Source organism: Gamsiella multidivaricata (genome assembly GCF_025024155.1).
Source record: "Gamsiella multidivaricata strain RSA 2152 chromosome Unknown BC939scaffold_109, whole genome shotgun sequence".
Classification (NCBI taxonomy): domain Eukaryota; kingdom Fungi; phylum Mortierellomycota; class Mortierellomycetes; order Mortierellales; family Mortierellaceae; genus Gamsiella; species Gamsiella multidivaricata.
This window is the reverse complement of record NW_026251817.1, coordinates 38,949-64,700: the sequence shown is the minus strand read 5'-3', so window position 1 is coordinate 64,700 and position 25,752 is coordinate 38,949. Positions and strand designations below refer to the sequence as shown.

Sequence of the window (25,752 nt, the reverse complement as noted above, 5' to 3'; positions counted from 1 at the left end):
GATTACCCGAAAGAACAAAGCTCAAAATGATACCCACTACAGCTCATGAGCTAATAGAAGTCTTCAATGGAGCAGACATATGGCTAGGATAGCAACGTGGACGGAAATTTATCTGATTGAGATTGTTTACTGCTATGCCTCCAGAAAAGCGTGTTGCACCTGTATTGTTCATCTTGATGTTTGGGAAATACACATGGGGTTTCCCGGGTCGCCGATCATAGATACGTTTTCTTAGTACGGCGCGTCGCTGTATGTAATTTACCCATGTAGCCTTTTTTTTTTTTTTTTTTGGTCCTCGCCAGAGCTGCTGGTACGCGTTTCATATGTCCGCGCGTGCAGATCGAGAGTAATTTACATAGTACTGCTCTTGGCGCGCACTGGTTCCCACATCTGCTCCGTGTATTGATTACGTGATAGGGGGGGGGGGGGGGGGGGGGGGGGAGAGGAGAGAAATGTAATACACCCCATAGAAGAGACACGGTGCACCAGTTGGGAGCCGAAACCACAGTACAGAATAGCTGGCGCTTTTTAGTACACTTCTACCCGAGTCCATGTTCACGACGCGAATAATTGAGCCAACTAATGCCCGAGGAGAAACCACCGGAATCCCTTCTCTTCACTAATAGGTAGTTACCTTGGACGAGCATGCTGCGGCGTCATAGGGTATACAGGGAGCTCCTGTTTCACGACGACAGTTGGTCAACTCTGGAGCAAGCACATCGATTGTTACATGAAAGATCCTGGCGTGGCACCATCGGGAACTACCGAGTCACCCAACTGTAGCGCTATCGCCATTCAGACTGAACCGTGGGTATATCGTATAGAGATCTGTTGCACCACCACATCCCTACATGCACATACACATGCACCCCAAAATAAAAAAAAAATAAAAAAAAAACCAGAGAAAATACAAACATCAACAAAGAGTAATTAGACCCTGCAATGCCATGGATCGAGGTGTATAAACACGGCTACATGGATACCAGCGCCAAATGCAAATATGTTTCAGGCAACATGCTTGTACTTGTGTGGCAGTGGATCTTGGTATCGTCTACAAGGCAAGCACATTTTGAAGGCGATGTCCGACAGTGAGATAATATCGAACCAGGACATCCTATTTGTTAAAACAAGCAAAATGCGTCCTCAGGTCGTGTACGGGGCGGGTAAGACTGGTATGAGTAACGGAGGATAAGCTGAAAAGAGTCCAGAGACATATCATGAGTATGGGGCCGGCAGCGTGTCGCACCCACCAAACAATCCAGGTATGGCTGCCCTACCAAAGTGGTCAGGAATGGCGACAGACGTTGATGCCTTGCACTTAAAGAACGAATCACTTATATAAAGATTCAAGTAAACAATTTCAAGGAGGTCAAAGGCGAGTCAATTGGATAGAAAATAGAGCGTTCTTAGTACAGGAGGGATGTACATTGCTGCGTGAAAATCTCGATGGCAGAGCGATTGAGTTGACCGATAAAGGCAACAGCGAGGTCTCTCCCGCCTGGCCTGTCGCAGTTCAAGACGTTATGTGGGAGTTGGCCAGGGTCTTGAGCTTCACTGGTGTTTGTTGTGTTCACGTTGATGACCTGGCCCGAGAACACACATTGAGCCATCTTTTTTTCATACATCGCAAGGAACGACAGGCATGAGGGTGGCCCGCCCGCAAGACTCGACTTTGTTGACTAACCTGCGGACGGAAACAGAATTGCCGCCTGGGTCCACGCACACCATCCCTCCCCATTCGCCCGCCGTCAACAAACAAGCGCAAAGCGCAAAAGCATAATAAAGCGGAACGAAGCACAAAGCCAATCTCTTGTGTCTTTTCTGTCGTTCTATTCAATCGGACTCACCCGCCTTTTAAAGTTCGCGTTTAATAGATGGATACTGTTCGTCCAATGGAAAGCAAACTAAAGAAAGACAATCAGCATTGCGACCAAGCACCGCACCACACTCTGTGCTTGTATCATAGACTACACAACAAAACCCATTCAATTGCTCCCTCACTTCTGCCTTTTCTACAGCAGACCGTGTGTTCGTGCTGTTTATCCCATAGCGCATTCGCTCAGCAGGAAAGGGTTCTTCTCTGGTCAACAGAAATGGGAAAGGCAACAGTCTGCTCTGTTTTCTCACTTTTCTAATTGGTGGTCTATGGTTGCGGCTTGCACTGGCAATGCAACCGCGCATGCACCTTTCCCGCACCCCCGCATCCCATTCCTGCCCTCTCTCTTTTCCATTTTTTCACATCGCTCAAACCGGAGAAAAAAAATAGTGGCATAAATACCCCAAGCAATGCACATCCTCGCTGAACGCATTTTCCTGTTCTGTTTCCTTCAAACGCTCCCTCTACCCCCCATCCTTCAGCTCTCACCTCTCCGTCGTATCTTCATCACGCTCACCGTGGTGCACTTCCTTCGACTGCACCACCACATTCTCACAGGATTTCGAACACCTTCTGGCTCATTTTACCTGCTACTTCCTATTCGTTGTTGGTTTTATTACTTTGAAACGTCCTCGCCTTAGGACTTACTCCATTTGGTCACTCGACAAAGACCCGGTCATCCGAGCTCGCCTCTCCTCCTCTTTATTTCTTGCAGCTAGCTGTTGTGTATTCGGCATATAATCCTATCCTCCCTTCGCCACCATCATCTGCAGTGCAGTCCCACCCGGCCCCGTCTTTGTGCGCACCAACGTCCCTCTGTTGACGGACATACATTCAGCAGCGAAGCGACTAAATCCATTGGACTTTGACCCCAGGCTAGGCTCGCGTGCATCGGATCGAAGCACAGATATCTCGTTCCCCGGATACAGCAGACACCCTCCCGCTCTCCACAGAGTGCCCTGGCATCCGCCGCATCCCCCCCCCCCCTTTACCCAACATATTCCCTCCCTCGCAAAATGCCCTTCTTCGACCATAACGAGCAGCACACCTCAACAGCCGCATCCGCTGCCTTCTCGTCCGCTACAGCAGCCATCCCTATGTTTGCCCGGTCGCTATCGGCCCCACACCTCCAGTTCGTTAGTCTCCCACAAGATTTCTTCGTCCCTGGTCGAGCCTCTGTCCAAGGGCTCGGACAGGGTCTCACGATCCACAACCACATGGACACAGCCTTCAGTAGCAGTAGTGTCCAAGAATCGTCAATCCAGCACTTCACTCCGGCTCCGCTCGACCAGAGTTTAGTCCCCCAACCGTCTTCAGTATCTGCCCTGCCCTACACAGGATCTACACCGGCTTTTAATACCACAGTCCAGCAGCCCGCAACGGCCTTGGGCCATCACAGCAGTAACATGCCTGGCAACAGCTATCAGCAGCCGATACATCCCTTTCAGATGGACCAGCTATCCTCATCCATCAACAGCCTGGAAGCTGCCACAGTTACAAAGACTAAATTTGAGTACCAAAGCGAGAGCCTTGCCCGCCACCTGGGTCTTGTTCATCCCATGGATGATATCCAGATTTCAAACACCTCCCTATCCTGCTCCTCTTCCAGTCCACCGCTTGGCCACCCAATGCATTCATTCCAAGCGCCATTCCGGTCTATTCGTGGCTACTCAACCTCGATGTTGGATGGAGCTCTCACACAGTTTGAGGTCCCAGACGAATACCCCGCATACCTCTTTCCTCGGCACGGCTCCCTGGGCTCTCTATACCCCATGACCCATTCCCATGAGCTCTTGGAGCCTATTCATGCGCCAGAATCTCGACCAATGGAGAGCGCACCGATGCTTGCGACGGCGTCCTCGACTTCTATAACATCGATCGCCTCTGTTGCCTCCATGGCTTCAGTGACTTCCAGCACGTCGAGCTCATCGTCGGCCTCTGGCTCGCCTCCGACGAACACCTCAGCCAAGCCACGATCGCGTCGGGCATCCTTGAATCCTGATGCCTTGACCAAGGTATTCTCCTGCAATGTTGAAGACTGTGGCAGGCTGTTTAAGCGGTCAGAACATCTGAAGCGCCATGTGCGTTCGGTGCACACACTGGAGAAACGTAAGTTGAGCGAGCATTTCTCATTTTAGACGCTAGACGCCGCTTTGGTTCTCTTGCTATATCGACAGGAAGACAAAAAAACAGAACAGTGTATTAACGCGGCACGTTATGCCATTTCGCTTTTCCCAGCTTTTGGGTGTCCTGTGTTGTCCTGCACAAAGCGCTTTTCGCGTAGCGATAACTTGAATCAGCACATTCGAATCCATCGCCACGACAGGGAAAAGACGCATCCAAAGCCGTTTTCCAACTTTACGCCCTTCCTGAGTCCACTTGGTGTAGGACAAAGACAAGACTAAATAGTCTTTTTTATTTGACAAGAACAAGAAAAAAAAAAAAAAAAGACGTCCTCCAAAGCTGACTTTGGCATTTTCCTATGACATTTCTCCTTTTTTCTCCGCAGATACCCCTTTCCTTCCAATCTCACACCGTATCCTAGCAGTCTGTCGTCGTTGCCACCATTTGTAACATAGCCGAAAATAAAATGATCGTCGGGGGCCCGTCCTTCGGGCACGTTGAACGATTGGACTTAAGTTGTCATTAAGGGGGACGCAAAGTGCAGGGACCGCGAAGCAACGGAAGTGGACAAGAGCACTGTGGTGGAGAACGATTACATCTCTTTCTTCTCTCAACACACATCAGGATTTCAACCCACCCACCGCCACCACCACCACCACCTATTCCAAACACTCCTCCGCTCCGCTCTCTTCCACTCTCACTCTTCCGATTGCAGCTTGCTCCCCTGTCAAGGCTGGTTCACCTTCCACGGCGCCTGATTCTCCCCCTAGTCCATACGGGATCGTTTGGTCCTACGTCTCCTCATTTCTTTTACACTGCAACACGCATCTACTCCGCCATCACCGCCAGCCCCGCCAGCCATTTCTCCATTTCTCCATTTTCTTGATATATACATATAAACTGAAGCCATGTTGATGAGTACGACCTCCTTTATCGCATCCCAAATCCGCTCCTCTGTCGCCGCGACAGTCCACTCGACCAACCATATTGTCACCTCCATTAAGGCCAGTCTTGGACTTGTCGGCAAGGGAGCCTCGTCCTCCAAGGATGACTCCTCAAAGTCTTCTTCCTCTGCGGTCTACAGTCGAGAGGTCGAAGAGGGAATGCAGATTCGACTCCGTCATGAGCAGTACCCCTCGCTGCAACCATGGAGAGGTCTTGATCGACGGATAAAGAACTATGGATACGCGATGCCAGTGAGTTCGAGCTACACTGCCCCGCGACATGCCGTTGTGCTGTGCCATGGTATGTGTCTGCATTGCCTTATGCTTGGAGAGGGGAAGGGACTTTTTTCTTTTCTCTCTTCTCTAGTTTTGTGTTGGTGGTATAGAGACGCGCCAATTTTCTTATTCGGCATATCCAAATGCAGGACTATGCCCTATTTCTTTGGACAATTTTGTCTTACAATGCTTCTCCCTTTGTTCACGTCATAACGCGTTGTAGGGCTGTTTGGGTTTGACAAGATGGGGCCTGATGCGGTACCCCACCTACAAATCCACTATTGGAACGGCATTCAAAAGGCCCTAACGAAGCTTGGGGCCAAGGTCGTAGTTGCGAAGGTGCCAAGGTAAATAATAGCCCCATTCCTCTGCCCATGAGATCATCTGGAATTGACAATGGAAAGGGAGCAAGGAGGGAGGACATATGACCCCATGTGGCCAGGGTATATTGGATCTGCTCTTCGTCCTGCCATGGTGCGACATGGCTGCTTTTGGGAAATCTTTGTTTTGTGGGGTCAACTTTGTATATCGAACCATGGTCATGTATCGATCATATGATTTCGAGTGCATGACTAGGACAATTTTTTTTCTCTTTTTTTGTTGGGCGAAGTTGGATCATTCAGGTTTGTGCAGGCTGCAGGCTATGGTTCTGGGATGTGGGATGTGAGGTGTGGGGTGTGGGATGGTGAGAGCTCCAGATGTTCCCTCCTGACAAGCGTCCTATGGTGCTCTCAAAAAAATACTATTATTATTATCGTTGTCATTAAACCGTGGACGATGCTTCTGAATATGCTCTTGTATAGAACGGGCTCGATCAAGGAACGCGCAGAGGATCTGCACAAAATCCTGTCGACGACCATGCAAGGCATGTCCATCAACTTTGTTGCTCATTCCATGGTATGTGTTACATCGCTCGTCAACTTTCCCATGCAAGTCAATGTCTTTGGCTGCTAACACATCAACTTTTTTTTGGGTATTTTTTTTTGGATATTTTTTTTTGGGCATCTTTAGGGTGGCCTTGATTGCCGATACTTGATCAGCCATATCCATGACAAGAACTATGATGTGCAATCGTTGACGACACTGTCGACCCCTCATAGAGGATCGCCCGTGATGGACTGGTTCAGGGACAACGTTGGTGTGGGATTGTTCCCAAAGTCTGAGGAGGAAGCAATGCGCAAGCTTGGCGAAGCAGCGATGATGTCTGGAGCAGTGGTCCAAGAGGCCTTGTCGGGAGCAGTGGTCCAGGAGGCCTCGGAAGCGCTACATTCGATGATGGTCAACGCCACAGAACCTGCGCATCCATCCGCGAAACGTGCGGCACCTTATGCGAGAGTGATCACCCCTCTGTTGGATCGATTGATCCCATACTTGGACACACCCGCGTACGCGAATCTGACAACGACTTATTGCAGGGAGGTGTTTAATCCGAATACGCCGGATGATCCGAGGGTATCTTATTATTCGTACGGAGCGTCAGTGCCGCAGATCCCGTTGTGGGCGCCGTTGGGATTCCCATGGGAGGTAATCAAGGCAAAGGAGGGGGAGAACGACGGATTGGTGTCGACGATGAGTGCGCGTTGGGGGCAATATGTGGACACGGTGGAGGCGGACCATTGGGATTTGAACAATCGCTGGCGATTGAAGATTGGATATAACCAGAAGCCGTTTGATGCGGTCGAACTGTATATGAACGTCGCGACACGGTTGTACAAGGAGGGCTTTTGAGACCGTAAAATAGTTGTATGAGGGAGGAGGAGGAGGAGGAAGGCTCTTTGAGATCGTGCGGTGGGGGTCGTCGGGAGGACATAGGCTAGTTCATAGACTAACGACCACTAACCACACAACCTAATAGTAATAATACATGTATATTGGATTTCATAAGCACTAATATCTGTCCCTTGAGTGGTTGGTTCCGCTGAGGAAATGCTTTATTCGAAAGAATCATATACGTTGCTAAGAATACCAAAGACATCGTCCTTGGAGAGTCCAGCGAGCATAGCCTGCTGGGCGGCGGATCGTAAAGATTGAAAGACCCTGGTACGAGCGCTCTCATCCCGAGAGAACGAGGACGTGCCTGTGTTTGGTGTAACGACGACGGACGCGTGGGCTGGGATGCGCGTGTGGCCCGGCATCATATCCTGCAGCTGCTCCTGCGACGGTACGGTTTCCGTTGGTAAGGAAGGACTGTCGGGCGGGAGCTGTCCCGATTTCTCGATTAACATGTCTAGTAAGGATGAGAGCATGGTTGGATCAACATGGCCGAGTGGGGTGGATGATGTGGGTAGCAAGCCGGCTTTTATGTCCTGCTCATGGGTTGCGGCAATTGTCTCTTCAACAGTTGAGTCGTGGTCTCGTAGCTGCTGTTGCTGTTGCTGTTGCTGCTGTTCTTGTTCCTGTTGCTGTAGCTGTAGCTGTCTTTTCCGTTCGAGTTTCTCGTGCTCTTCTTGGCGCTCAGCATATTTTCTCCAGTAATCGTCGTCGTCGTCGTCGTCGTCTTGCGTGGTTACGTTGGGGATAGTAGCGTCTGAAGGTCGCTTAGGGGCCTGTTCCTGGTCAACGGTCTCTTCTGCGGAGGAATCATCCGCTGCGTCGCCGTACTGGCCCCAATAATCATCGTCATCATCTTCATCATCTTCCTCCTCTTCCTCCTCCTTAGTACATTCCTCCTTAGAATCAAAAGAAACCTGCTCTGGAGGCTTCTCGATTGTAATGGGTAGCTGAGACTGGTCGGTCAGAAGATTCCACCCCCGTGTCTGGAGATCAACCTGGGCTGGCACGGTGACCATGTTATGGTATTTCCAAACCGATTCCGTGGCGGGCGAGTTCTGGTTCCTGTCGAGTTCAGCGAGCAAGACGATGACTAAGATGGTGCCGTCCTGTTGACCAATGGGGACTATGGCCTGGACAGTTTCTGGATCCAAGGCCTTGACAAGGACGGGGGTGGTTTCCCAAGATCTGGAAAAACAACTGGGAGGGTCGAGCGGGAGCTGGTCTGCAGACCAATGTTGGTCAATGAAGTCTTGCATCTGCACGGGAGTCCATGACGCAGGCGTAGTCGGATTAGTAGTAGCCGTAGCCGTAGTTGTGGTTGGATCGGCGCCAGTGGCGGTAAAGGCAGGAAAGTCCCAGATGAGAAGGTCCCTGAGGTTGGAGGCATCGGGTTTGACGAGGAAATGAATCCGCTGTTGGAGGGGCTCGGAGGCAAAGGCGCCCAGATCGTGGTATCGGTTGCAGAGGCGGGCTAACAGGGCCGCCTGGACCTACACGAAGAGGAGGGAGGGAAGGAAAAAAATAAAGAAGGAAAGGAAAAGCGCGGTGTTAGGACGCGCGGAATGTGAGCATTGCAACGGATATATCATTCATAACAACTGTATACAAATGCACGCATACACACACATACACACACATACACACACACATATACACGGATATACACACATACACACATACACACACATATTTATCACATATGTATCACATATATGCAAAGAAATCCAGCATGCGCTAAGTCAAGTGGTGTGCTTAGCCAACGCTCTTCAGAGCCATGAAGATGGTGAAGATGAAGATGGAGGAGGGGAGGGGGGAGGGCTCATTGAGAAAACGAGAGAGAGAGAGCGAGAAAGAGAAAGAGAAGGAGAGGAGAAGGCGTCTTTTTTAATTGTCGGGAAGGACAATGGGATTTGAATACCGATAAGAGGTGTTCTTTCGCATGGGCCTTGAGCATTGACACTATGTATTAGTGGTTCACTTCATGTACATGTACCGCAATTTATGCTGTGTAAATGAGTGAGGGCGATAGTGGGGTTGATAGTGATGATGATGGATAGTCTAGCGGTGGATGCATTGTATGTCGGAGCAGCACAGGGGAGGAAGCGTAGGGCGGCATGCTTTGCTCATGAAACCATTGCAGGGGTGAGAAACCACTGGCTAGAGAAAATTATATTCAGCACAGCTGGCACCAACAGCATCCAACAGCATTCAACAGCATCCAACAGAGCATGGATTCGCCTCTTTTTATTTATCTTCACACTATTCATTCATCAATTCATTCAGATACAGTTCTTTTTTTTCTTTTTACCAGTGCCCGTGCAGAGTCGGCAGACGGGGTCTTCATATTAGTCAACGGGTCTGTCTGTCTCTCTCGGAAGAGGCGCGGGAATAAAAATAATCAGCTACGCAGGGACCAACCAAAGGGAGGGAAAGGAAGGAAGGAGGGAAGGAGGGAAGGAGGGAAGGAGCTAGCCAGGATCAAGATGAATCGAATGAACCGAACGAATGAAAAAAAGGAAATGAAATGAGCAGAGCGGGATCCAGGAAGGAAAGTGGCGGACCTCTCCTCACCGCCATCTGCAGCTGAGTGCAGTTTGGGTGGAAGTACGGAGGTACGGAAGTACATACGAGCACAGGAATATGCATTGGCCCTGCAAGCTACAGGTTACTCGCATGTTTACGAGTCTACATGTCTCTGTGTCTATACTCTACATCGATGGACTATTGGCATTTGGCATTCGAGCCGGCCACACATGGTACACACCCTTCTCTCCCTTCCTCTTCTTGCTTCCTGCATCTTTGCTTTTGTGCTTCCACAGATGCAGCTGCATGCTGGTCAGGGTTGCAGGTTTAAGGCTCCTACTGTATGGCTGCAGGCGCTGTAACCTCGGCCCTGCCACTGGAAAAGGACCCTGCCTTACAGCAGAGGAGTGCATTCGTTGCTTTATTTTATCCTGCTGGTCAAGGTCATCGTCGGTAGAATGACGATACCATCCAATGGCTGGCTAACTGACTGCATATGACCTGTTCGCTGCCCTCCTATTTCCCAGATTCATTCATTCCATTCGGTAGCGTGGGGGTGCGGGTCGGCAGTGATTCATTCCATCGCTCGACCCACTTCTTTCCTAATCAAAACAACAGCGAGTCGAGTGAGTGCAGGTGCAAAGGCAGGGGCAGGGCAACAACAATAAACAGCCTTTTTCAGACCATGGCCATACCACAAGCTGCATACCATTGAATGCACACCTCAGTCCCCTGTCACCTCTCTCGCACTCTTCTCTTTCTCTCCTGTCTCTTGTCCTACTCTCACTCCTCTTCTCTCCCCCCACCCCCACTCTCTTTCTTTTGCTCGCCCTCCACCTCCCACTCTCCTCCCACTCTCCTTCCACTCTCTCGCATCAACCAACACTAAAGAAGGAGCAGAGCCAACTTTTTTCTCTCTCTCTTTTCTTCCTCGGATTCTTTTTTATTTCTCTCTCTTCCTCCCTCCCTCCCTCTCCCTCTCCCTCTCCCTCCCTCTCTCTCCCTCTCTCTCCCTCTTGCTCTCTCTTTCTCTTACCAAAGCACATACCCTGCTCTCTTTGTCATCCTTGTCATTGCCATTGTCATTGCCATTGCCATTGCCATTGCCATTGCCATCCCACCCATCCCTCCTTTTCCCTCTTCTCAATCGACACAGCAACCGACGAGGGCGTGTCTCTGCTGTCAACCAGCCCCGAGTCCACTCGACCTCGCAATGCAGCAGGATCCCTCCTCCTGGAATAACCCGCTCCTCTTCCGCCAAAAGCCCTCCCCACCCACCTCCGCCACCGCCACCGCCACCACCTCCGCCACCTCTGCTGCCCCTGCCACCCACTCCTCCGTCTCCGCCACTGCCTCAGCCGCTTCCTCCTCTTCTTCCTCTTCCTCCTCCTCCTCCTCCGCTCCTTCTTCTTCTTCCTCTTCCTCCTCCTCCTCGGCCCTGCCGTCCACCGCCACCATTCACTCGAGATCCTCGGCCTCGACGCCTTGTCTCACCTCCAGCCATGTGCGGCCCAATACAAACACCAACGCAGACGTCCTTGCCATCCACCCCAGCTTCGACCTCACTAAACCCTCGCCAGACTCCCTCGCCGCCCTAACCTCCCCCGCTTCCCCCTCCTCCCCGCTCTCATCCCCCATATCCCATCTCGACTCTATCAACGCCATCACCGCGTACCACTCCTCAGCCTCGTCCGACCCTGACCTGTCCTCGCCCCCGTCAATATCTCTCTCTTCCTCCTCACCTGCCACCCTGCAGGCCAAAGCTAGGGACCACAGAGACCACCATGGCTGGTCCCAATACAACGCCAAACCTGCTCTCTCCCTTCGAGATTTCCCAAGGGACCGGGCGCAAGCTGTGGAAAACCATGCAGCTGACGGCGACAAGTACAGACACATCGACATTGACAGCGAAAGCAACCGCTGCTCGGGCAAGGGCCGCCGCCTCAGCGGTCTAGACAGAGGCAATAGCAGCATCAACTACAACAATGACTCCAATTCAATCATCCAACAGCAACATCCCCATACTTTATTGCAGTCCATGGACAATAATGTCCCTGTCCATACAGCACAAAGGAAGCGTATCTCTGCAGTCGCCCCAATGACCCGGGATGCCTTACCGGCCCAGTCTACCGGAAGTGCCGTCAATGTCGATGTCGTTGTTACCACTGCCAGAGCTAACCTCAAATCAGAGAGACCGAGATACGACAGTGAACGGACAGGTGCAGGTCGTGATGACATTGGCGAAGGAGTGCAGCGCCACCAATCCAAGAAGGCCGCGGATTACACTCAAACACAGATCTATTCGAATGACAGAGGTAAGAACGGAGAAACAAAGAAGACTAGGAGGACCAAGTATCCATGTTTGGTCCTACATTTCCTTTTACCCTCGTCTACATCCACCTCCACATCCACTTCTTCCGCGTCCCTCCTTTTCTTCTCTTGCACACGTACTATGGAGGGGGTCGGGCCAATGGCGGTTACTTCCTGGTGGGCCCATGTCATGCTGCACATAGGGTGGCCAACTTGGAGATGGCAGCGTGGCAGCAAGAGGTGGCTAAGGGGAAATAATCACCACGGGTCCTCCTTGGGATCATGTCTCCACAGCATGTTGCACACACAATCCACATCTATGTCTACACACACACGTACCACACAGATTTATATATATTTTTCCTAGAGTTTGTTGTTGGTGGTGCGACTCAGTCTGCGACGCGTTCGGACCGTGGTACTTTCTTGAATTGCTCTTTGTGTTTCTGTCCGGCAGATGCATTGCTGCATACCTTTTGCTTCTGAGCTGTGGTGCATTATTTTAACTTGTCTTCCTTTGGACCCCTTTTCGATGAATCTAAATGTCATTCTTTCTTTGTCGCTAACTTGAACGAACCGTGGTGATGGTGTCGATGGTGGTGGTGGTAGTGGTGCCGATGGTGGCGCCGATGGTGGTTTGTTCATCCTGCGATCAAACAAAGAATGGGCTGTGTGTGTGTGCCATTGACCCAGCTATCCATGACAATGATGATCCCGTCGGAACAAGATGCCTATACTCACCACATACTCTTCTTCTCTTCTTCCTTTCTCTTTGTCTCCTCCTTCGCTCTCCATTCGCATCTCCTCCTGCGGCTCCGACTCGTCCTGATCTTCTTCATCGCCCCTTCTCCTGAACTCCTATAACGTCGTCATCGTCACCGTCATTACCACCATCGTCCATCGCTCTTCTTCGTGTGCTTCTGTGCTGTAGCCACACCTTCCTCGTCCTCCGCTGAAGCTACACATACTGGGGGCAGGATATCTCCTGGCAGTGATATGTGCCATATGTCGACTTCATCAGGAGCGACCTCTGCTTCTGCCTCTACCAAACGCTCTTCTTCATCGCCAACAGCATCTCCTCCTTCCACTGCACCTTCGCTATCACCCTCAAGTTCGTCTGTCTCATCCTCATCCTCATCCTCATCCTCATCCTCATCCTCAGCAGAGACAGAGCCATCCACCACCCTTCCCTCAGATAGCCTTCGCCTCAAAAAAGGCTCTTTCCTCTCCGTCGACCAGGACAACGACTCTTCAGTGCTACCCTCATCATCTTCCGCCCCTGCAAAGGACCAGGCTCAGCGCGATTCTAGGCGCAGAGCTCATTTTCTCCCCCATTTCCTCTCTGGGCCTCGCTCTTCAATCTCACAGGGCGAAGCATTTTTGAATCACCACAGTCAATCGAAGAACAGCCTGCAGAACCCAGTAGAGAGCAGCGGCGTTGAAAACCACTCTCCTCCTCCCACAAGTCGTCCGCATATCGTCGTAACAGACGTCAGGAGCATCAGCTTCCGCGACATCTCGACCGTGCCCACGCTGACCACTTTTGGCCACAAGCGGTCCAAGAGACGCAACTCCAGCCTCTCTTATACATCTTCGCCAGCATCAGTAGTCTCATCAGCCAGCAGTACCTCCGCCTCCACCTCTACGGTCTCTCTTCCTTCAGCATCGCGTCGGAAGCGGATCAAAAAGTCGTCTCATTCTTCGACAAAGACTCCACGAAACCTTTGCACTTCCTCCTGTGGCTGTTCCAACACTCATAGTGAGGTTGCGGCAGAGTCTCTACAGGAACACATCGATACAAATACGATGGAATCAACACGACGCGTGCGGACGATATCCGAGTCGGAGCTGTCGATGTCAGATCGGAGTTCATCGTCGCATCGCCTTCTGCACCAACGCCGGCAGTCCAGGAATCGGCAGTCGTCCCATCAACAGGCCCATGATCAAGGGGCTGAGCAGGACCACAACCAGGTACAGAAATCTATCGCAACCCATCATCAGCGCCATATCCAGCATTCTCATCAACATAAGCAGCGCCAATCTTCATCAGCCTCGCATTCCGCATTGCAAGATACCCAGCACAATCGTGCCGAGAGCCCACACGACCAGCATATCTTAGCTCCTCAACATCCACTCCGCATCCAGGTCCACCCAGAGCGCGATCTACACCACAAGCGTCAGAGAAGTCCCCCTGCACAAACAACGTCCTTCCAGTCGTCAATGTCTTCCCCAACCTCACCAACTGCCAGCAGTATGGAGCGTCTGAAGCGAGCCCGGCACCAAACCTCGTCAGTCATGCAGGATGATTCGATCCTCAGCGACCACCAGACGACAATGTCTCTGCAGAATCCGAAGGATCATGATCAGCTCAAGCGGCATAGTGAATCGGCTGTTCATCACGTCCAACAAGCCCACACAGCAAGTCAATCAATCCATCATCGTCTGGAGCAGTCTACACGGATACACCCCTTCGATAGCGAGCCTGCAAGGCCCGTTTCAGGAAATGCATCCATTATACCCGAGGCAAGTAACCAGCCTCACATGCAGCCTTCCATCCACCCTCTCGACGCCGACGTGTCCAAGGAGCCCGCTGTTTTTGAGGCTGGACAGAGGAGTACCGCCAGCGCCAAATTGGTTGACACCCTTGCGTCAGTAGCCACTCATCATGCATCTGAGCGCACAGCTGTATCGAACCCCCAGCCCACTCCAGCTTCAGCTCCAACTCCAACTCCAACTCCAGCTCCAGCCCCAATCCTAGCTCATGCACCAAAACCTACCCGACCTATGCAGAAGGAAGATCAGATCATTCAAAGTCAACTTCAGCAAAGATCAAAGACTCAGCACTCATCCCAGACCAGCAAGTCCGCGACTGGAATGCTGCCGTCTACTCGAACGCCATCAGCTGCTCCATCATCGAAATCGGCACCTGCGCTGGCACCTACAGTTAACCCTGCAACACTGTCGCTACCCATTACTCGTGAGACGCTGCGAGAGCTGGACATGCTCGAGATCTTCAAAAACCCGCAGCTGCGACATGATATTGTCTTTGACCCTCACCTCCAGTTCCGGCCCAATTTTGACGGCGAGCGTGGCCTTGTCAAGCGGCGGGAGGCGGATCGGTTCTGGCGCGAGGTTGGCATCGAGCTGTCGAATCGACGAGCGATCCTTACAGCTCGACGTGAAACCGCCGCAACGATGCTCAGTCTGGCTGGACTGTCCTCTTCCAGTCCCACGAGCAGATTGGTTCAGCAGCAAGCACAACAGATGTGTCCGCTACCCAAGGCTGTTCTCCTTCCGCGATTAATTGATGAACTCCGAGAGATCTTGATATCACTTCTGCCTGCTCTACCACCAGCGGTAGCAAACCAAGATGGGGGTGCGCCCCCAGTCAATCCGGAGCGAGCCCTGTTGCAGTCGACGCTGGATCCGGACATGCTGCTCCAGGAACTCGATCACGGTGTACTGGATGTCCATGCTCTCTTCAGGTTCCTTGGTGATTCACTGAAGGGCCACTGTGCCCCGATGCGAGATGCCCTGGTCGAGTCTATGGTCAATTTTGTTGTCGACTTTGACGAGATTGTGCGTGGAATCCGTATGTGCTTTGAGATTCTGGAATGGATGAAGCTGGTATGTGTATTCTTGATTTTTTTTTTTTTTGTCATGGCAGTGCGTTCAACTCGATAGGGATGGTCGCTCTAATGGTTTTTTTATCGCATTTAAAATCTTTCATGTGCTGATAGGATATCGCCAACCACCAATTGCGGACTTTGAGGCCATGGCTCCTAGACAACTCTGTGGATTTCGAGCAAAAGTTCTTCACGGAGACTCTCGCTCGCGGAGGAACTATCCATAGAACTAAGGAGTGGTTCAAGCGGTCCTGGATCCAGTGGGAGTCAGTCAAGCGCTCTGTGATTGGACCGCAGACATCGGGTAATGAAGTGTCTGGTTCGTCAGATACGAATTCAAAACAGCTCAGTATTTCGTCCGCCGGTTTCTCGTCGAGCGACCCGGAGCAGAGCGGGTACGAGTCCAAGGCCTTGGTGGTGCCGGTGGTTTCATCCTTTAATGCCAAGAGACGGTCCAGCGTTGTCAGAGCCGACATTGGAGAGAACATCCTGGACGGTGTGGTGAACGAAGGTACGTACTGCGATCTTTTTGGGCTGCAAGACTTCTGTTGTTTGTGATTCTTGCTAACGTAACGAGGATTTTTTTTTTTATAGGTCTGCTCGAAATGATCCTGCGTCCGCATGGATCGACCAATACGATGCCGGAGACTTTCGAGTTGGACCATTACCGGATGTTGTCGTTTCATAATGATTTTCAGGATCTGACGATTCTCTGCACGCTTTTGATTTTATTCCGTCAGCTCGCGCACAACTGTTGGACAACGCAGGATTTGATCGAAATCAAGAAGGTTGTCTGGCTACTGTTGACGGACGAGAACGCGAATTTCGGAGCAAACACCAATCCAGGGCCAGGAGCTACGGCGGCTGCAGGCAAAGTGGATGCTGATGCCGCTTCAGGAAGCAGTAGCGGTATGAAGGATATTGTTGTCCAAATCGAGTTTGCGGCACGAAAGGTTCGGGAGAGGAGCAAGAACGGCTCTGCGGTGGCGGGATCTTCAACTGTGACTGCAAGTGGATCATTGGGGGTGGGAGCGTTGAATGCAGGCCAAAGACCCTCCCCTGCGTCCGAGACCTTGACTCCAAAGCCTGATCCTCGTGGGGTAGAGGCGTCTGGATCCAGAAGCGGTGACGTCAAGGAGAATACAGCACCGACAGCGGCGCCGACTGTTCCTGCGAACGGATTATCGGCTTCGGACACGAACTTGCTTACGGCATGGCTTGACAATGCGCTGAGCAGGACGTCGACACTGTATATGTTGATCCAGAAGCGGTTGTTGATTCATTTCCGGCGGTGGTTGTATTTGCACTCGAGTTCATCGATGATGGTGCTCTCGGCGTCGTGCGCGTCGTTGGCATCGGCGATGTCGATGTCTTCGTCTTCATCGAGTCCGGAGGATAGTGGCAAGGCGGATGAGGATGAGGAGGGAGACGAGAGCTGCGGAGCGACTGCAGGAGCAGCAGCAGCAGCAGCAGCACTAGCAGTACGTAGCAATGATTCAACAGCCACTAGCAAGGAGAAGGCGGAGCAGGGTCAGGATCAGGATCGTCAGAACGGAAATGGAAACGGCCCCAGCGATCGTACTGAGGCGACAGCTACTTTAGCTGCACCGGCACCGGCACCGGCACCAGCACCATCGCCGGCATCTCCTCCAATGTCGCCGGAGGAGGCGAACAAGGCAGCGGCAGAAGCGTTGGCAGCAAAGCTTAGTTTCAATACGGCGGAGATGGAGGCGCACGGATTGACGGGACTGGAAGACGAGATGGTTGCGCTGTTGGAGAAGATTCGATCGGTGTCCGAGTTCAATAAGAAGGTGTATGGATTGTGGTACTGCGAGATGATCAAGCAAGGACGTGCGGAGAATTGGCTGGAGAAAGACAGGGACACGGTTGATGCGTTATGAGTCTGAGGAGGACGGGGTTTATGTGTACAGAGGGAAAAAGAAAAAAGAAAAAGAAAAAAAAAAAAAAGAAAAAAAAAAGGGTGTTTGTTCATTTCTCGCTTTTTCTTTTGTGTGTGTGAGAGTGTGTGCGTGTTTTTACGATAGACCTTTTGCACGCGTATCCAGACCATGCATTGTTTATTATCTACTATCATTCTGTTTTCTGCCTTTTTGATATTTTTCTGCAACCAACATATCATTGTACAATACAATAAAACACAATACAATCAATAGTCTTTTATGAATGGACAGCAAAGCAGGTTGATGCAACGTTAATGTTAACGGCAATAGAGATCCGATGGTCAAATGCGACTAAAGTTATTTATTCCTTTGTTGAATGGTTTACTAAATAATTTTTGGATATGAAATACATGCGATCGTCTTTCCGAAAGAGATTTGCAAAGTGCGTATGTAGAGTACATCATTACTTTTTGATTGAAGTGCAGGTGCAGGTGCGGGTGCATGGATGGGTGTGCAAGCTTAGTACTTGCCCTTTTTGGTCCATACTTCTTCTGCGTTATGGTTGGGGACCATACCATGCTCTTCCTGTAGTTTCTGGATGTCGACGCGGAGGTCCTCTTGTTTGAGGGCAATGCGGTCGCTGAGATGGTGGTTCGTGTGCATGTGAACGGCCTCGTCCAGACGGATGGCGAGACAGACGTCGCGAATGGTGGCGTTGTCGGCCAGGTTCCAGTAGTCGATCGCGATCTTGGGAGCGGGACCGTTCTCGAGGACGCCAGTCTTGATCTCGTCAAGCATATGTGTGTAGGAAATCACGGCCTGCTCCTCCAAGTAGCCGACGACACGATGGGCGGTGCGGTCAGAGACCATGTAGAGGGCAAAGAAGACGTTGAAGAAGACGCCCTGGACGGCGGTGACCAAGGCACGCTCGAAGAGGGTTGGCTGAGCGACCTTCATCCAGGTGAGGAGGTGCATGCGCTCGTTCTCGGCCTCGTGCAGCAGATGCGAGATCCAGCCGCCGTCGTGAGAGCATTTCCTGAGCGAGCGCAGGTGGCGAAGCATTCCTGCGACCATTCCGGGCTATGAAAAATAGATAGAGTTCAGCAGACGAAAGAGAGAAAAGAGAGAGAGAGAGGATTAGGCTTGTGTAGCACAGGATTGCATAAGGATGAGGGAAGGGAAGCGAGGGGGAGAGCCCACTTACAACGGCAGCGACGGTCTCGAGGGCGACGACGCGATGGATGTACTTTGTTCTGAAGAACAGATCGACGGGGATCCTGAGGCTCTTGACGACCTGGTAAGCGACCCAGTCGGAAGCGCCGGATGGCTCGCGATGGAACTGAAGGTCGATGGGGATGGCCTCGAGGTCTTCGGTGGTCAGTTTCTTCTGGCCCTTGAATTCGTCGCGCATGGGCTCCGGATGGTGCAGGTGGCGGAGCGAGTCAGGGATGTCGTTCTGGACGGCTTTGGGGATCATGGAGGAGTCGGCCTTGGCCTTGCCGAAGAGGGAGAAGGCGCGGGTCTGGCCCGAGGACTGGAGTTGGCGGTAGCGGATGGTGGCTGCGGGGGCGACGAGGGAGCAGGGGACGCAGGGCGAGGGGGCGAGGGGGCGGCAGTGGCGGAGGAGGATGGATCTGAGGGGGGCGGCCGTGGGTTTGGAGGATCTGAGGGGGGCCAAGGAAGCCATTGTGTGAGGAGTGAGGAGCAGAAAGGGGAGAGAGCAAAGAGGAGTGTTCTTTTGTGAAATGTGTGTGCGTGGGAACAGAGATGAGAGGAAGAAGAGGAGGAGGGGAAAAAAGGGCAGCAGGAGGACTATTTATACGCCCTCAGCACAGGCCCCTCCTTCCTTCCTTCCTTCCTTTGAAGGAAGAGACACCGCCGCCGAACGGAAGGGATGTATTCTTACCTCTGTCTGACTCCCCCCCTTTTCCCCAATTGCTCCACACCCATCCCGAGGCTTCCTTCGTCTTTCTTTATTTATCGTTGGCTGCACCGGCTGCACTGGCTGCACCCCCCCCCCCCCCCCCCCCCCCCCCCCCCCCCGCCCAGACCCATGCACACAGGACACACAGGACACACAGACTCGTTAAAGGCTGTGTATCACCATGCAGCAACTTGTTATGACATCAACGAGGATGAAACGAGAGTGCTCTGTCAGAAATAAAATCGGAGCGGAGTGTGTACACGAACATGCTCGGCTCCGCAGCCCTCCCCCTTTCCTGGCGATCCCTTGATTGTTTGTCATAAAAGGAAATCGATCTTTCCTTCCGGCCACGGAACCATCCTACACCGCTTCTTTCTTTTTAATTTTAATTTTTTAGTTTATTTTATTTTGTTGTATTAGCACAACAGACAATGGCAAATGACCTTGGTCAAAGGAGCGTTCATATCCAGTCATCCGTACTTCACTCATCCGCATCCCAGCTATCATCGTCCTCGCTCGGTGCCTGTCCTTCATCATCGCTATATGTCAGTCGAGTCTGTCGTCGCTGCAGCGCCGCCACCAGTGCCGACACAAGATCCCCCTGACTACTACTCGATGGTCCTCCCAGCGGTGAGAGCGGCCGTGCGGGGATCGGACGAGGCGATCGAAGTGCCCCCGTCTTGCGCAGTCCCTGTAATCCACCGGATTCGCGGATACTCGCCAGCAGGGAGCTCTCCACAGGGCTCTTCACTACGTTGCCAGTGTTATTATTGTCTTTGTTAATGTTGTTGATGTTGTTGATGTTGTTATAGGCCTTATTCTTTGCGTGGCTAGCCGTCTGGATCGATCCAGATATCGCCAAAGGTGATCTTGTGTCTTTTGCGGTGGCATTTATCATTGGTGGTGGTGGTGGTGGTGGTGGTGGCGGAGGAGGAGGGGGAGGAGGGGGCGGTGCGGTACTGGGTGCAGGAGGTACTGCTGCTGCGCTGATTTCGGCAGGCGCATTATTGGCTGGTGATAGAGTTGAGTTGATGAGCGCTTCCGAAGCACGCGGAGAAGGCGGTGATTGTGAGTTGGCATTGGATGTGCCATAATAGGATGATGACCCAAACGAGAGACTCGCCATCACTTGCGCCAATGGTCTAGGTAGATATCCATGGAAGGGCACCGGAGAGGCCATTGACGCCGTGGGTGACGGTAATGACGCAACGTTATTATGGCCAGGTGGTGGAGGTGGTGGGGGAGGTCGTTTTTGTTGTTGTTGTGGAGACTGTGGCCGCAATGGAGGGGGCGAGTCAATCCTGGAGAGGTCAGGTTTCTTTTGTTTGGAGGCATTCTTGGGTAGTCCGCCATGGGCGCTGATAAACTCGGTGATGAAGGTTGCGTTCTCGTTGATCTGTTGGCGACTCACACCGCACGTGTCGAGCTGTTCAAACAATTCCCGCCATGCTGGGTCGATATTTTGTGCCTATAAACCAAAAATAAGACGCGAACAAAAAAGTCAGAGTCAGTGATTTGAAGTTACCGACACTGCATCTCTTGAGCCTGCGTCTTTGATGTGGACCTGTGGTCATGATTGTCAGGATACCCCTCCTCTGTTATGCAACAGAGCGGTGGGAATACATGACGGATGCACACATGACGCAGGAGCCCCCTATGTCCCCGTGGACTCTTCTTGTTTCTGCTCTCTTTTTTTTCATTTTTCCATTTCATTGCTGCTGTTGGTAGTGGACATAGGGGTGGGGTGTTGACTTACATCAAACCCAACGTCTGGATCCCACCCTATATGCCCGACATGTCGAAAGTCTGAAGGCAGACCGATCCTTGATTTGTCGAGCTTGCCATTGTGAAGCGGAATCCGTCCACGACCCTGTGCTCCTCCAGCCTTTCCTGATCTGACCAATGCCCCTGTAGACGGCACAGGTTTGACTGCATGACCCACAAGCATCACATTAAAAGAGATGAAAGGGAAAAGGAGTGTTAGGGAGATGGGCAGCAATAGTAGCATAGCAGTAAGAGTAGCGGTGACTAAAAGGAGAGAGTGGTATGTGTGTGGATGTATACATCCTGATAACTCACATGGTCGCAAGAGCGCTCGTCTATGGACCTTGCCGTAAAAGACGTCTGCCTCCAATTCATCCGCAAACGAGAATCCTGCAATGTATTTCTAGCAACAGATAAGGAGGCGAGACACGACGGAGAGGAGGACCAGATGAGTACTTCATACTTGGTTAAGAGACGGCCTGTTTGAAAGCGCTCCATATGCGTGCTCACCTCTGCATGAAACGAATGGAAGAACGGCTTGTCTTGGGAGTAGATGAACCCATCGTACAATTCCTGTTCCCAAACGACGCCTCTGCCATACTATCCAAGTCCAAGTGATTCGAACAGTTAACTGCGTCGTCAGCATCATCGCGTTTTGACCATGGTTACGAGTCTCGATCTTTTTTCCGTTCAAGCGTGCGAACAATTTTTTTTCTTTGCTTACCAAGAGGTCGACGATACGGAGAAAGAAGGTGTTGTTTGTTTGGATGAGCGCGACAGCACCCATGATGCCTGTGTATGTCCATCGAAGGGGGTCTGGATAGGCCACATAGAGCCTGGCCACCGTTGCGGTGATGATCCTGGTGTTGGGCGAGGAGAGAAACCGTTTGACTGTGGCCTTGTCCTCGGGATTGCTTAAAGTAATGCTCGGCATTCTAGCCCCTGGATGCCCTTTGCTGCAGTTTGTTGGTGTTCCGTCGACCGCTTTCCTCTGCTTTTCTGGAGCGGATGGTTGTCCGCTGAGTCTTTGTTGAATGCGCGAGGGAGGGAAAAAAGAAGAGATGGGTAGCGAGTAAGTATTTGAAGAAGAAGAAGAAGAAGAGAAAGGAAAAGAAAGGAAAGGAAAGGGAAAGGAAAGGGAGAAAAGAAAAAGTAAGTTGGTGGCCAAAAAAAAAAAAATAGGGGGAAAGCAAACAGCAGATCCCCATCCGACATCTCCCCCTCTCCCCCACGACCCATTGGAGACGCGGCACATGCTCCCCCTTTCGAGATATCGGGGGAAGACCGAGGGAGTGGTTGCGCGTGTACATCCATGTGCAGTGCAGTGGAAAGAAAGAAAAGGCGCGCATGGGCAGGTAGACTACAGGGAGGAAGAGGGGGGGGGGGGGTGGGACTGCTTGCTGCCCACACACTCAATTGCATATCTCGCAATTGAGTTTGAATCCACCGGCATCACATCCTCATCCTCATCATCCTCATCATCATCACTTCATCACTCCATTGCTCCATCGCTCCATCGCTCCATCGCTTCAAATACACCCACACCTGCCAATGTCGATCGAACTCGAACCCGCCACCCAGCTCTCCTTCAGGAGTAAGATTACCCTGTCCACACTGGACCTGCTTGCTTTCCGGCTTTGCACATCCCTCTTCCTGACGAAATCCTTGATGGAAACCATGTAGGACCCTTGACCGAGGCCATCAAGGAGGCCTTAATCATCCGCAACCCCACCCAGCTGCCCATCGCCTTCAAGGTCAAGACCACTGCCCCCAAGCAGTATTGTGTCCGACCCAACTCGGGTCGTGTTGAGCCAGGCCAGGAACTAGAGGTTCAGGGTGAGTGGTTTTTTTTTTTTTTTTTTTTGGTGACGAAATGTACGACCGTGGCAACAACAACAACAACAACAACAACTACCGGATGCCATAAAGGACAAGCTGGAGACTATTAGACAATGACAGGATGCCATCGCGCGTGTAGATCAGGATTGTTATTTGTGCGATCTTGCGGCTGTGCATGGGGTTGACCAGATGGAACACAATTGGGTTGATGACAAATACATCAGGGCATTCCGACTAACAGACACGTCATGTTGATGATATGTAGTCCAAATGCAGGCCATGAAGGAGGAACCCCCTCTAGACTTCAAGTGCAAGGACAAGTTCTTGGTTCAGAGTGTTGCCATCACGGCCGAGCGCGAGCAGCTGGCCCCTGCTGACCTGGTAAGTCTACACTGTAACATGGATCTGCTCCATAGACATAGGCACTATGACTGAACCAAGTATTGTTTACTAATCAATACTCTCAAACTAGTGGCCAGCCATAGAGCGGGATGCGAGGGATCAGATCCGCGAGAAGAAGATTCGATGCGCATTCTTGCCCGCAACGGGTCAGCAAGGTGTCACAGAGACGGAGGACGATGAGATTCCTTCAGCAACAGCACCTGTTTCTTCTCGACAGCCACAGCAGCAGTCGGAACTTGCACCAGCTCATTTCCCAGGATCGCCTGTTCAGAACCAACCCGACAGGATCAGCACCAATGCCTCGACGACGACGACGACGACGACCGCAAGCAGTGCGGATGTGCAGCCTTTGAGACGCGAACTCCAGTCTGCTCAGGAGACTATCCATAACCTGCAAAGCACTATAGAGAAGCTGCAACGGGAGAGCAACACTGTATGTCCCTTGGGAAATTTTCCTTGGTGGCCGATGACGCGCAATTGAAGGGGGGAAAAAAAGAAAAAAAGAAGTCTGTCCGATGGGATATTGATCGACTCGTTCGTGTTTTTTTTTTTTTGTTACAACTCGCATAGCTTCGTCAACGCCAACCAGAGTCAGGTTCTCCTTCAGCACCGACGTATTCGGCAGTACACCTGAACCAGACCCAGGGCGGTTATCCTCTTACATATGTTGCGGGAGCAGCATTGGCTGCTTTCATTTTCGGATACCTCTTCTTTTAGAATGGCAGAACCTGTTCGACCCTCCTCAACGCCAGCATATCAAGGTTGTTTTTCACTTTACTATTCACGATAAAAAGAAAACAACAACATTAGGTCCCGTATTTCACATCATGAGCAGGAGCATGGCAACACTGGACGATACTATTAAAATAAACATATTACGACGACTAAAAAAGATCAGTTGGTAGCCCATTGTCAGGTGAAGCGAGAGCTGTTCAAAGCGTTATCTTTCGTTCTTTCCCCTCAACAGGGGAACTTTCGCGTCCATTTCAAGGGTACTAGACTAGGTCATAGGCCAGTTGTGTCGCTTCTTATTCGAGTGTCGACTAATTTGACACGCGGACAAAGCACCAGTGGGGAGGGTTTTTTTTCTCCTGCGAAAGTGGGCGGTGTCTGGGGGCGATGTCATTGGATCGATATATCGGTGCCATATTTGGCTATGGAAATGTGCGGCGCGTTCCAAAAAAAAAAAAAAAAAAATACACACGATGTAAGCCAATGCGCAATTTGCTTCGCCCTAAAGGCAAAAAAAAAGAAAAAAAAATCCACGCGGGTACAGACTAATATACTTGATATACTGTGTTGTAGGTGCACCGGATATACTCTTTGTGAACCAGCACCATTCACATCTGGCGTCCACTCGCTCGGATGTTTGATGTACTTGTACACAAGAGAGACTTCACTGTAGGCTGGGGTTTGAGTTCGTTGGTTCCCAGGACTCCCGAGCTCCATTCGATTCGATCCGCCGCGTGCCCCCCCCCCCCCCCCCTCTCTTCCATAAACAATTACTGGGCACTAGGTTCATGCAGAGTGAGAGCTAAGAGAATAACAAAGATGGAAAGAAAAACGGACCCTTCCAGAGCACGGAAATTGCGGAGTGCTCAGGCAGCGCAGCGTTTATGGTGCACAAGAATCAACAATAATGATAACATGCACATGATGAATGCTGCAAACAAAGGTACGAAAACAAGAACAAATTGAACGGACCCCGGGGGAAGGAGAGACGGACAGGGCCAAGAAGGATTATTTTTTTTCGTTGCTCGTCAAGAGGGCGCCGAGCGAATGGTGTTGCCATTGAGGATGCGGTCTTGCAGCAAGGACTCGATCTCCCTTCGCACTGTTGCTGCAATGGCGGATAAAGAGGAGCGACGGAGGCGAGGGGGGCAGCAGTAGCAGTGTGAAGTTTCCGGTTCGAAGGAGTTGTCCATTGGTCCATTGCGAACCTTGTTGGGCTTTGTTTGTGCCGCTGATTCGTTGTTTATATTTCCCTTTTTCCCTTCAATTTCATATAAAAAGATGCCTCTCCTCTCTCTCTCTTTCTCTTTCCCTCCCGCCCTCTCTCTCTTTCTTTCTTTTGCTCTGCTTCAACAGCTTCGCTCTCCTTGTCTCTTGACCCTTTACACCCTCGCACCCTTGGGTCCGCAAGATACAGATACACATCGCAGGGTGGCCGGGACCGAGTGCATCTGTTCGTTACAACAGCCCGCTATACTTTTATTCACTCGCTCTCAGACGCAACAGTCTCGGAGAAAAACAAAAGAGCCGTTCTAGCAAATGAGTTCTCCTGCCCAGTAAGACCTCTTGTTCTTCTTCGTCTTTGTCGGATAACAATGGCTTCTTTCAAAAGACAAGGCCCCTTGACCGAGATCATCCATTTGCTTCCCCAGATTGGTCGAGACTGCTCTGCCGCTGGCGTACTCGCTCGCCTCGGCGGGCTTGATCATCTATCTCTCAACGAAACCCGTGCATCTGGACC

General features: G+C 51.4%; 9 protein-coding genes across 9 annotated transcripts; 6 read left to right on the top strand and 3 right to left on the bottom strand.

Moving 5' to 3' along the window:
- Positions 1–2,892: 2,892 nt before the first annotated feature.
- Positions 2,893–4,281, top strand: BC939DRAFT_481630 (uncharacterized protein; the record flags this gene model as incomplete). The annotated part of the gene is made up of 2 exons (XM_051559042.1): positions 2,893–3,985; positions 4,115–4,281. The coding sequence occupies 2 exons, from the start codon at positions 2,893–2,895 to the stop codon at positions 4,279–4,281; spliced, it is 1,260 nt and encodes a 419-aa protein (XP_051406978.1).
- Positions 4,282–5,223: 942 nt separating this feature from the next.
- On the top strand, positions 5,224–7,108 carry BC939DRAFT_467505 (Alpha/Beta hydrolase protein). The gene is made up of 4 exons (XM_051557796.1): positions 5,224–5,245; positions 5,444–5,567; positions 6,024–6,117; positions 6,232–7,108. Exons 2-4 carry the CDS (start codon positions 5,464–5,466, stop codon positions 6,946–6,948), a joined length of 915 nt encoding a protein of 304 aa, XP_051406977.1. The 5' UTR covers positions 5,224–5,245; positions 5,444–5,463; the 3' UTR covers positions 6,949–7,108.
- A 43-nt stretch (positions 7,109–7,151) lies between these two features.
- Positions 7,152–9,337, bottom strand: BC939DRAFT_507873 (uncharacterized protein; the record flags this gene model as incomplete). The annotated part of the gene is made up of 2 exons (XM_051560936.1): positions 7,152–8,483; positions 9,302–9,337. 2 exons carry the CDS (start codon positions 9,335–9,337, stop codon positions 7,152–7,154), a joined length of 1,368 nt encoding a protein of 455 aa, XP_051406976.1.
- A 39-nt stretch (positions 9,338–9,376) lies between these two features.
- BC939DRAFT_467500 (uncharacterized protein) lies at positions 9,377–10,211 on the top strand. The gene has a single exon (XM_051557795.1). It carries the CDS (start codon positions 9,634–9,636, stop codon positions 9,976–9,978), a length of 345 nt encoding a protein of 114 aa, XP_051406975.1. The 5' UTR covers positions 9,377–9,633; the 3' UTR covers positions 9,979–10,211.
- A 356-nt stretch (positions 10,212–10,567) lies between these two features.
- BC939DRAFT_22548 (T-complex protein 11-domain-containing protein) lies at positions 10,568–16,349 on the top strand. The gene is made up of 4 exons (XM_051550813.1): positions 10,568–11,831; positions 12,755–15,450; positions 15,564–15,960; positions 16,027–16,349. The coding sequence occupies exons 1-4, from the start codon at positions 10,730–10,732 to the stop codon at positions 16,041–16,043; spliced, it is 4,212 nt and encodes a 1,403-aa protein (XP_051406974.1). The 5' UTR covers positions 10,568–10,729; the 3' UTR covers positions 16,044–16,349.
- On the top strand, positions 15,563–17,617 carry BC939DRAFT_22544 (uncharacterized protein). The gene has a single exon (XM_051550812.1). It carries the CDS (start codon positions 16,055–16,057, stop codon positions 17,348–17,350), a length of 1,296 nt encoding a protein of 431 aa, XP_051406973.1. The 5' UTR covers positions 15,563–16,054; the 3' UTR covers positions 17,351–17,617.
- Positions 17,618–17,624: 7 nt separating this feature from the next.
- BC939DRAFT_467495 (alternative oxidase-domain-containing protein) lies at positions 17,625–19,182 on the bottom strand. Its single transcript, XM_051557794.1, has 2 exons — positions 18,555–19,182; positions 17,625–18,430 (listed from the first exon to the last, which is right to left on the bottom strand). Exons 1-2 carry the CDS (start codon positions 19,035–19,037, stop codon positions 17,870–17,872), a joined length of 1,044 nt encoding a protein of 347 aa, XP_051406972.1. The 5' UTR covers positions 19,038–19,182; the 3' UTR covers positions 17,625–17,869.
- Positions 19,183–19,755: 573 nt separating this feature from the next.
- Positions 19,756–21,972, bottom strand: BC939DRAFT_507870 (uncharacterized protein; the record flags this gene model as incomplete). Its single annotated transcript, XM_051560935.1, has 5 exons — positions 19,756–20,742; positions 21,031–21,203; positions 21,354–21,441; positions 21,549–21,638; positions 21,763–21,972. The coding sequence occupies 5 exons, from the start codon at positions 21,970–21,972 to the stop codon at positions 19,756–19,758; spliced, it is 1,548 nt and encodes a 515-aa protein (XP_051406971.1).
- Positions 21,973–22,445: 473 nt separating this feature from the next.
- Positions 22,446–24,394, top strand: BC939DRAFT_467484 (PapD-like protein). The gene is made up of 5 exons (XM_051557793.1): positions 22,446–22,632; positions 22,722–22,874; positions 23,143–23,258; positions 23,350–23,712; positions 23,850–24,394. Exons 1-5 carry the CDS (start codon positions 22,590–22,592, stop codon positions 23,994–23,996), a joined length of 822 nt encoding a protein of 273 aa, XP_051406970.1. The 5' UTR covers positions 22,446–22,589; the 3' UTR covers positions 23,997–24,394.
- The last annotated feature ends 1,358 nt before the right edge of the window (positions 24,395–25,752 follow it).

What these genes read in the sequence shown, in the direction of transcription:
- BC939DRAFT_467505 (XM_051557796.1), top strand. Translation starts at nt 5,464, where the DNA reads ATGGGGCCTGATGCGGTACCCCACCTACAAATCCACTATTGGAACGGC. An exon ending in GTAGTTGCGAAGGTGCCAAG is followed by an intron (nt 5,568 to 6,023) that starts GTAAATAATAGC and finishes GCTCTTGTATAG; the next exon opens with AACGGGCTCGATCAAGGAAC. An exon ending in ACTTTGTTGCTCATTCCATG is followed by an intron (nt 6,118 to 6,231) that starts GTATGTGTTACA and finishes GGGCATCTTTAG; the next exon opens with GGTGGCCTTGATTGCCGATA.
- BC939DRAFT_467500 (XM_051557795.1), top strand. Translation starts at nt 9,634, where the DNA reads ATGCATTGGCCCTGCAAGCTACAGGTTACTCGCATGTTTACGAGTCTA.
- BC939DRAFT_22548 (XM_051550813.1), top strand. Translation starts at nt 10,730, where the DNA reads ATGCAGCAGGATCCCTCCTCCTGGAATAACCCGCTCCTCTTCCGCCAA. An exon ending in GATCTATTCGAATGACAGAG is followed by an intron (nt 11,832 to 12,754) that starts GTAAGAACGGAG and finishes TCTGTGCTGTAG; the next exon opens with CCACACCTTCCTCGTCCTCC. An exon ending in TTCTGGAATGGATGAAGCTG is followed by an intron (nt 15,451 to 15,563) that starts GTATGTGTATTC and finishes ATGTGCTGATAG; the next exon opens with GATATCGCCAACCACCAATT.
- BC939DRAFT_22544 (XM_051550812.1), top strand. Translation starts at nt 16,055, where the DNA reads ATGATCCTGCGTCCGCATGGATCGACCAATACGATGCCGGAGACTTTC.
- BC939DRAFT_467495 (XM_051557794.1), bottom strand. Translation starts at nt 19,037, where the DNA reads ATGGCTTCCTTGGCCCCCCTCAGATCCTCCAAACCCACGGCCGCCCCC. An exon ending in TCGAGACCGTCGCTGCCGTT is followed by an intron (nt 18,431 to 18,554) that starts GTAAGTGGGCTC and finishes TATTTTTCATAG; the next exon opens with CCCGGAATGGTCGCAGGAAT.
- BC939DRAFT_467484 (XM_051557793.1), top strand. Translation starts at nt 22,590, where the DNA reads ATGTCGATCGAACTCGAACCCGCCACCCAGCTCTCCTTCAGGA. An exon ending in CACCCAGCTCTCCTTCAGGA is followed by an intron (nt 22,633 to 22,721) that starts GTAAGATTACCC and finishes GAAACCATGTAG; the next exon opens with GACCCTTGACCGAGGCCATC. An exon ending in CCAGGAACTAGAGGTTCAGG is followed by an intron (nt 22,875 to 23,142) that starts GTGAGTGGTTTT and finishes GATGATATGTAG; the next exon opens with TCCAAATGCAGGCCATGAAG.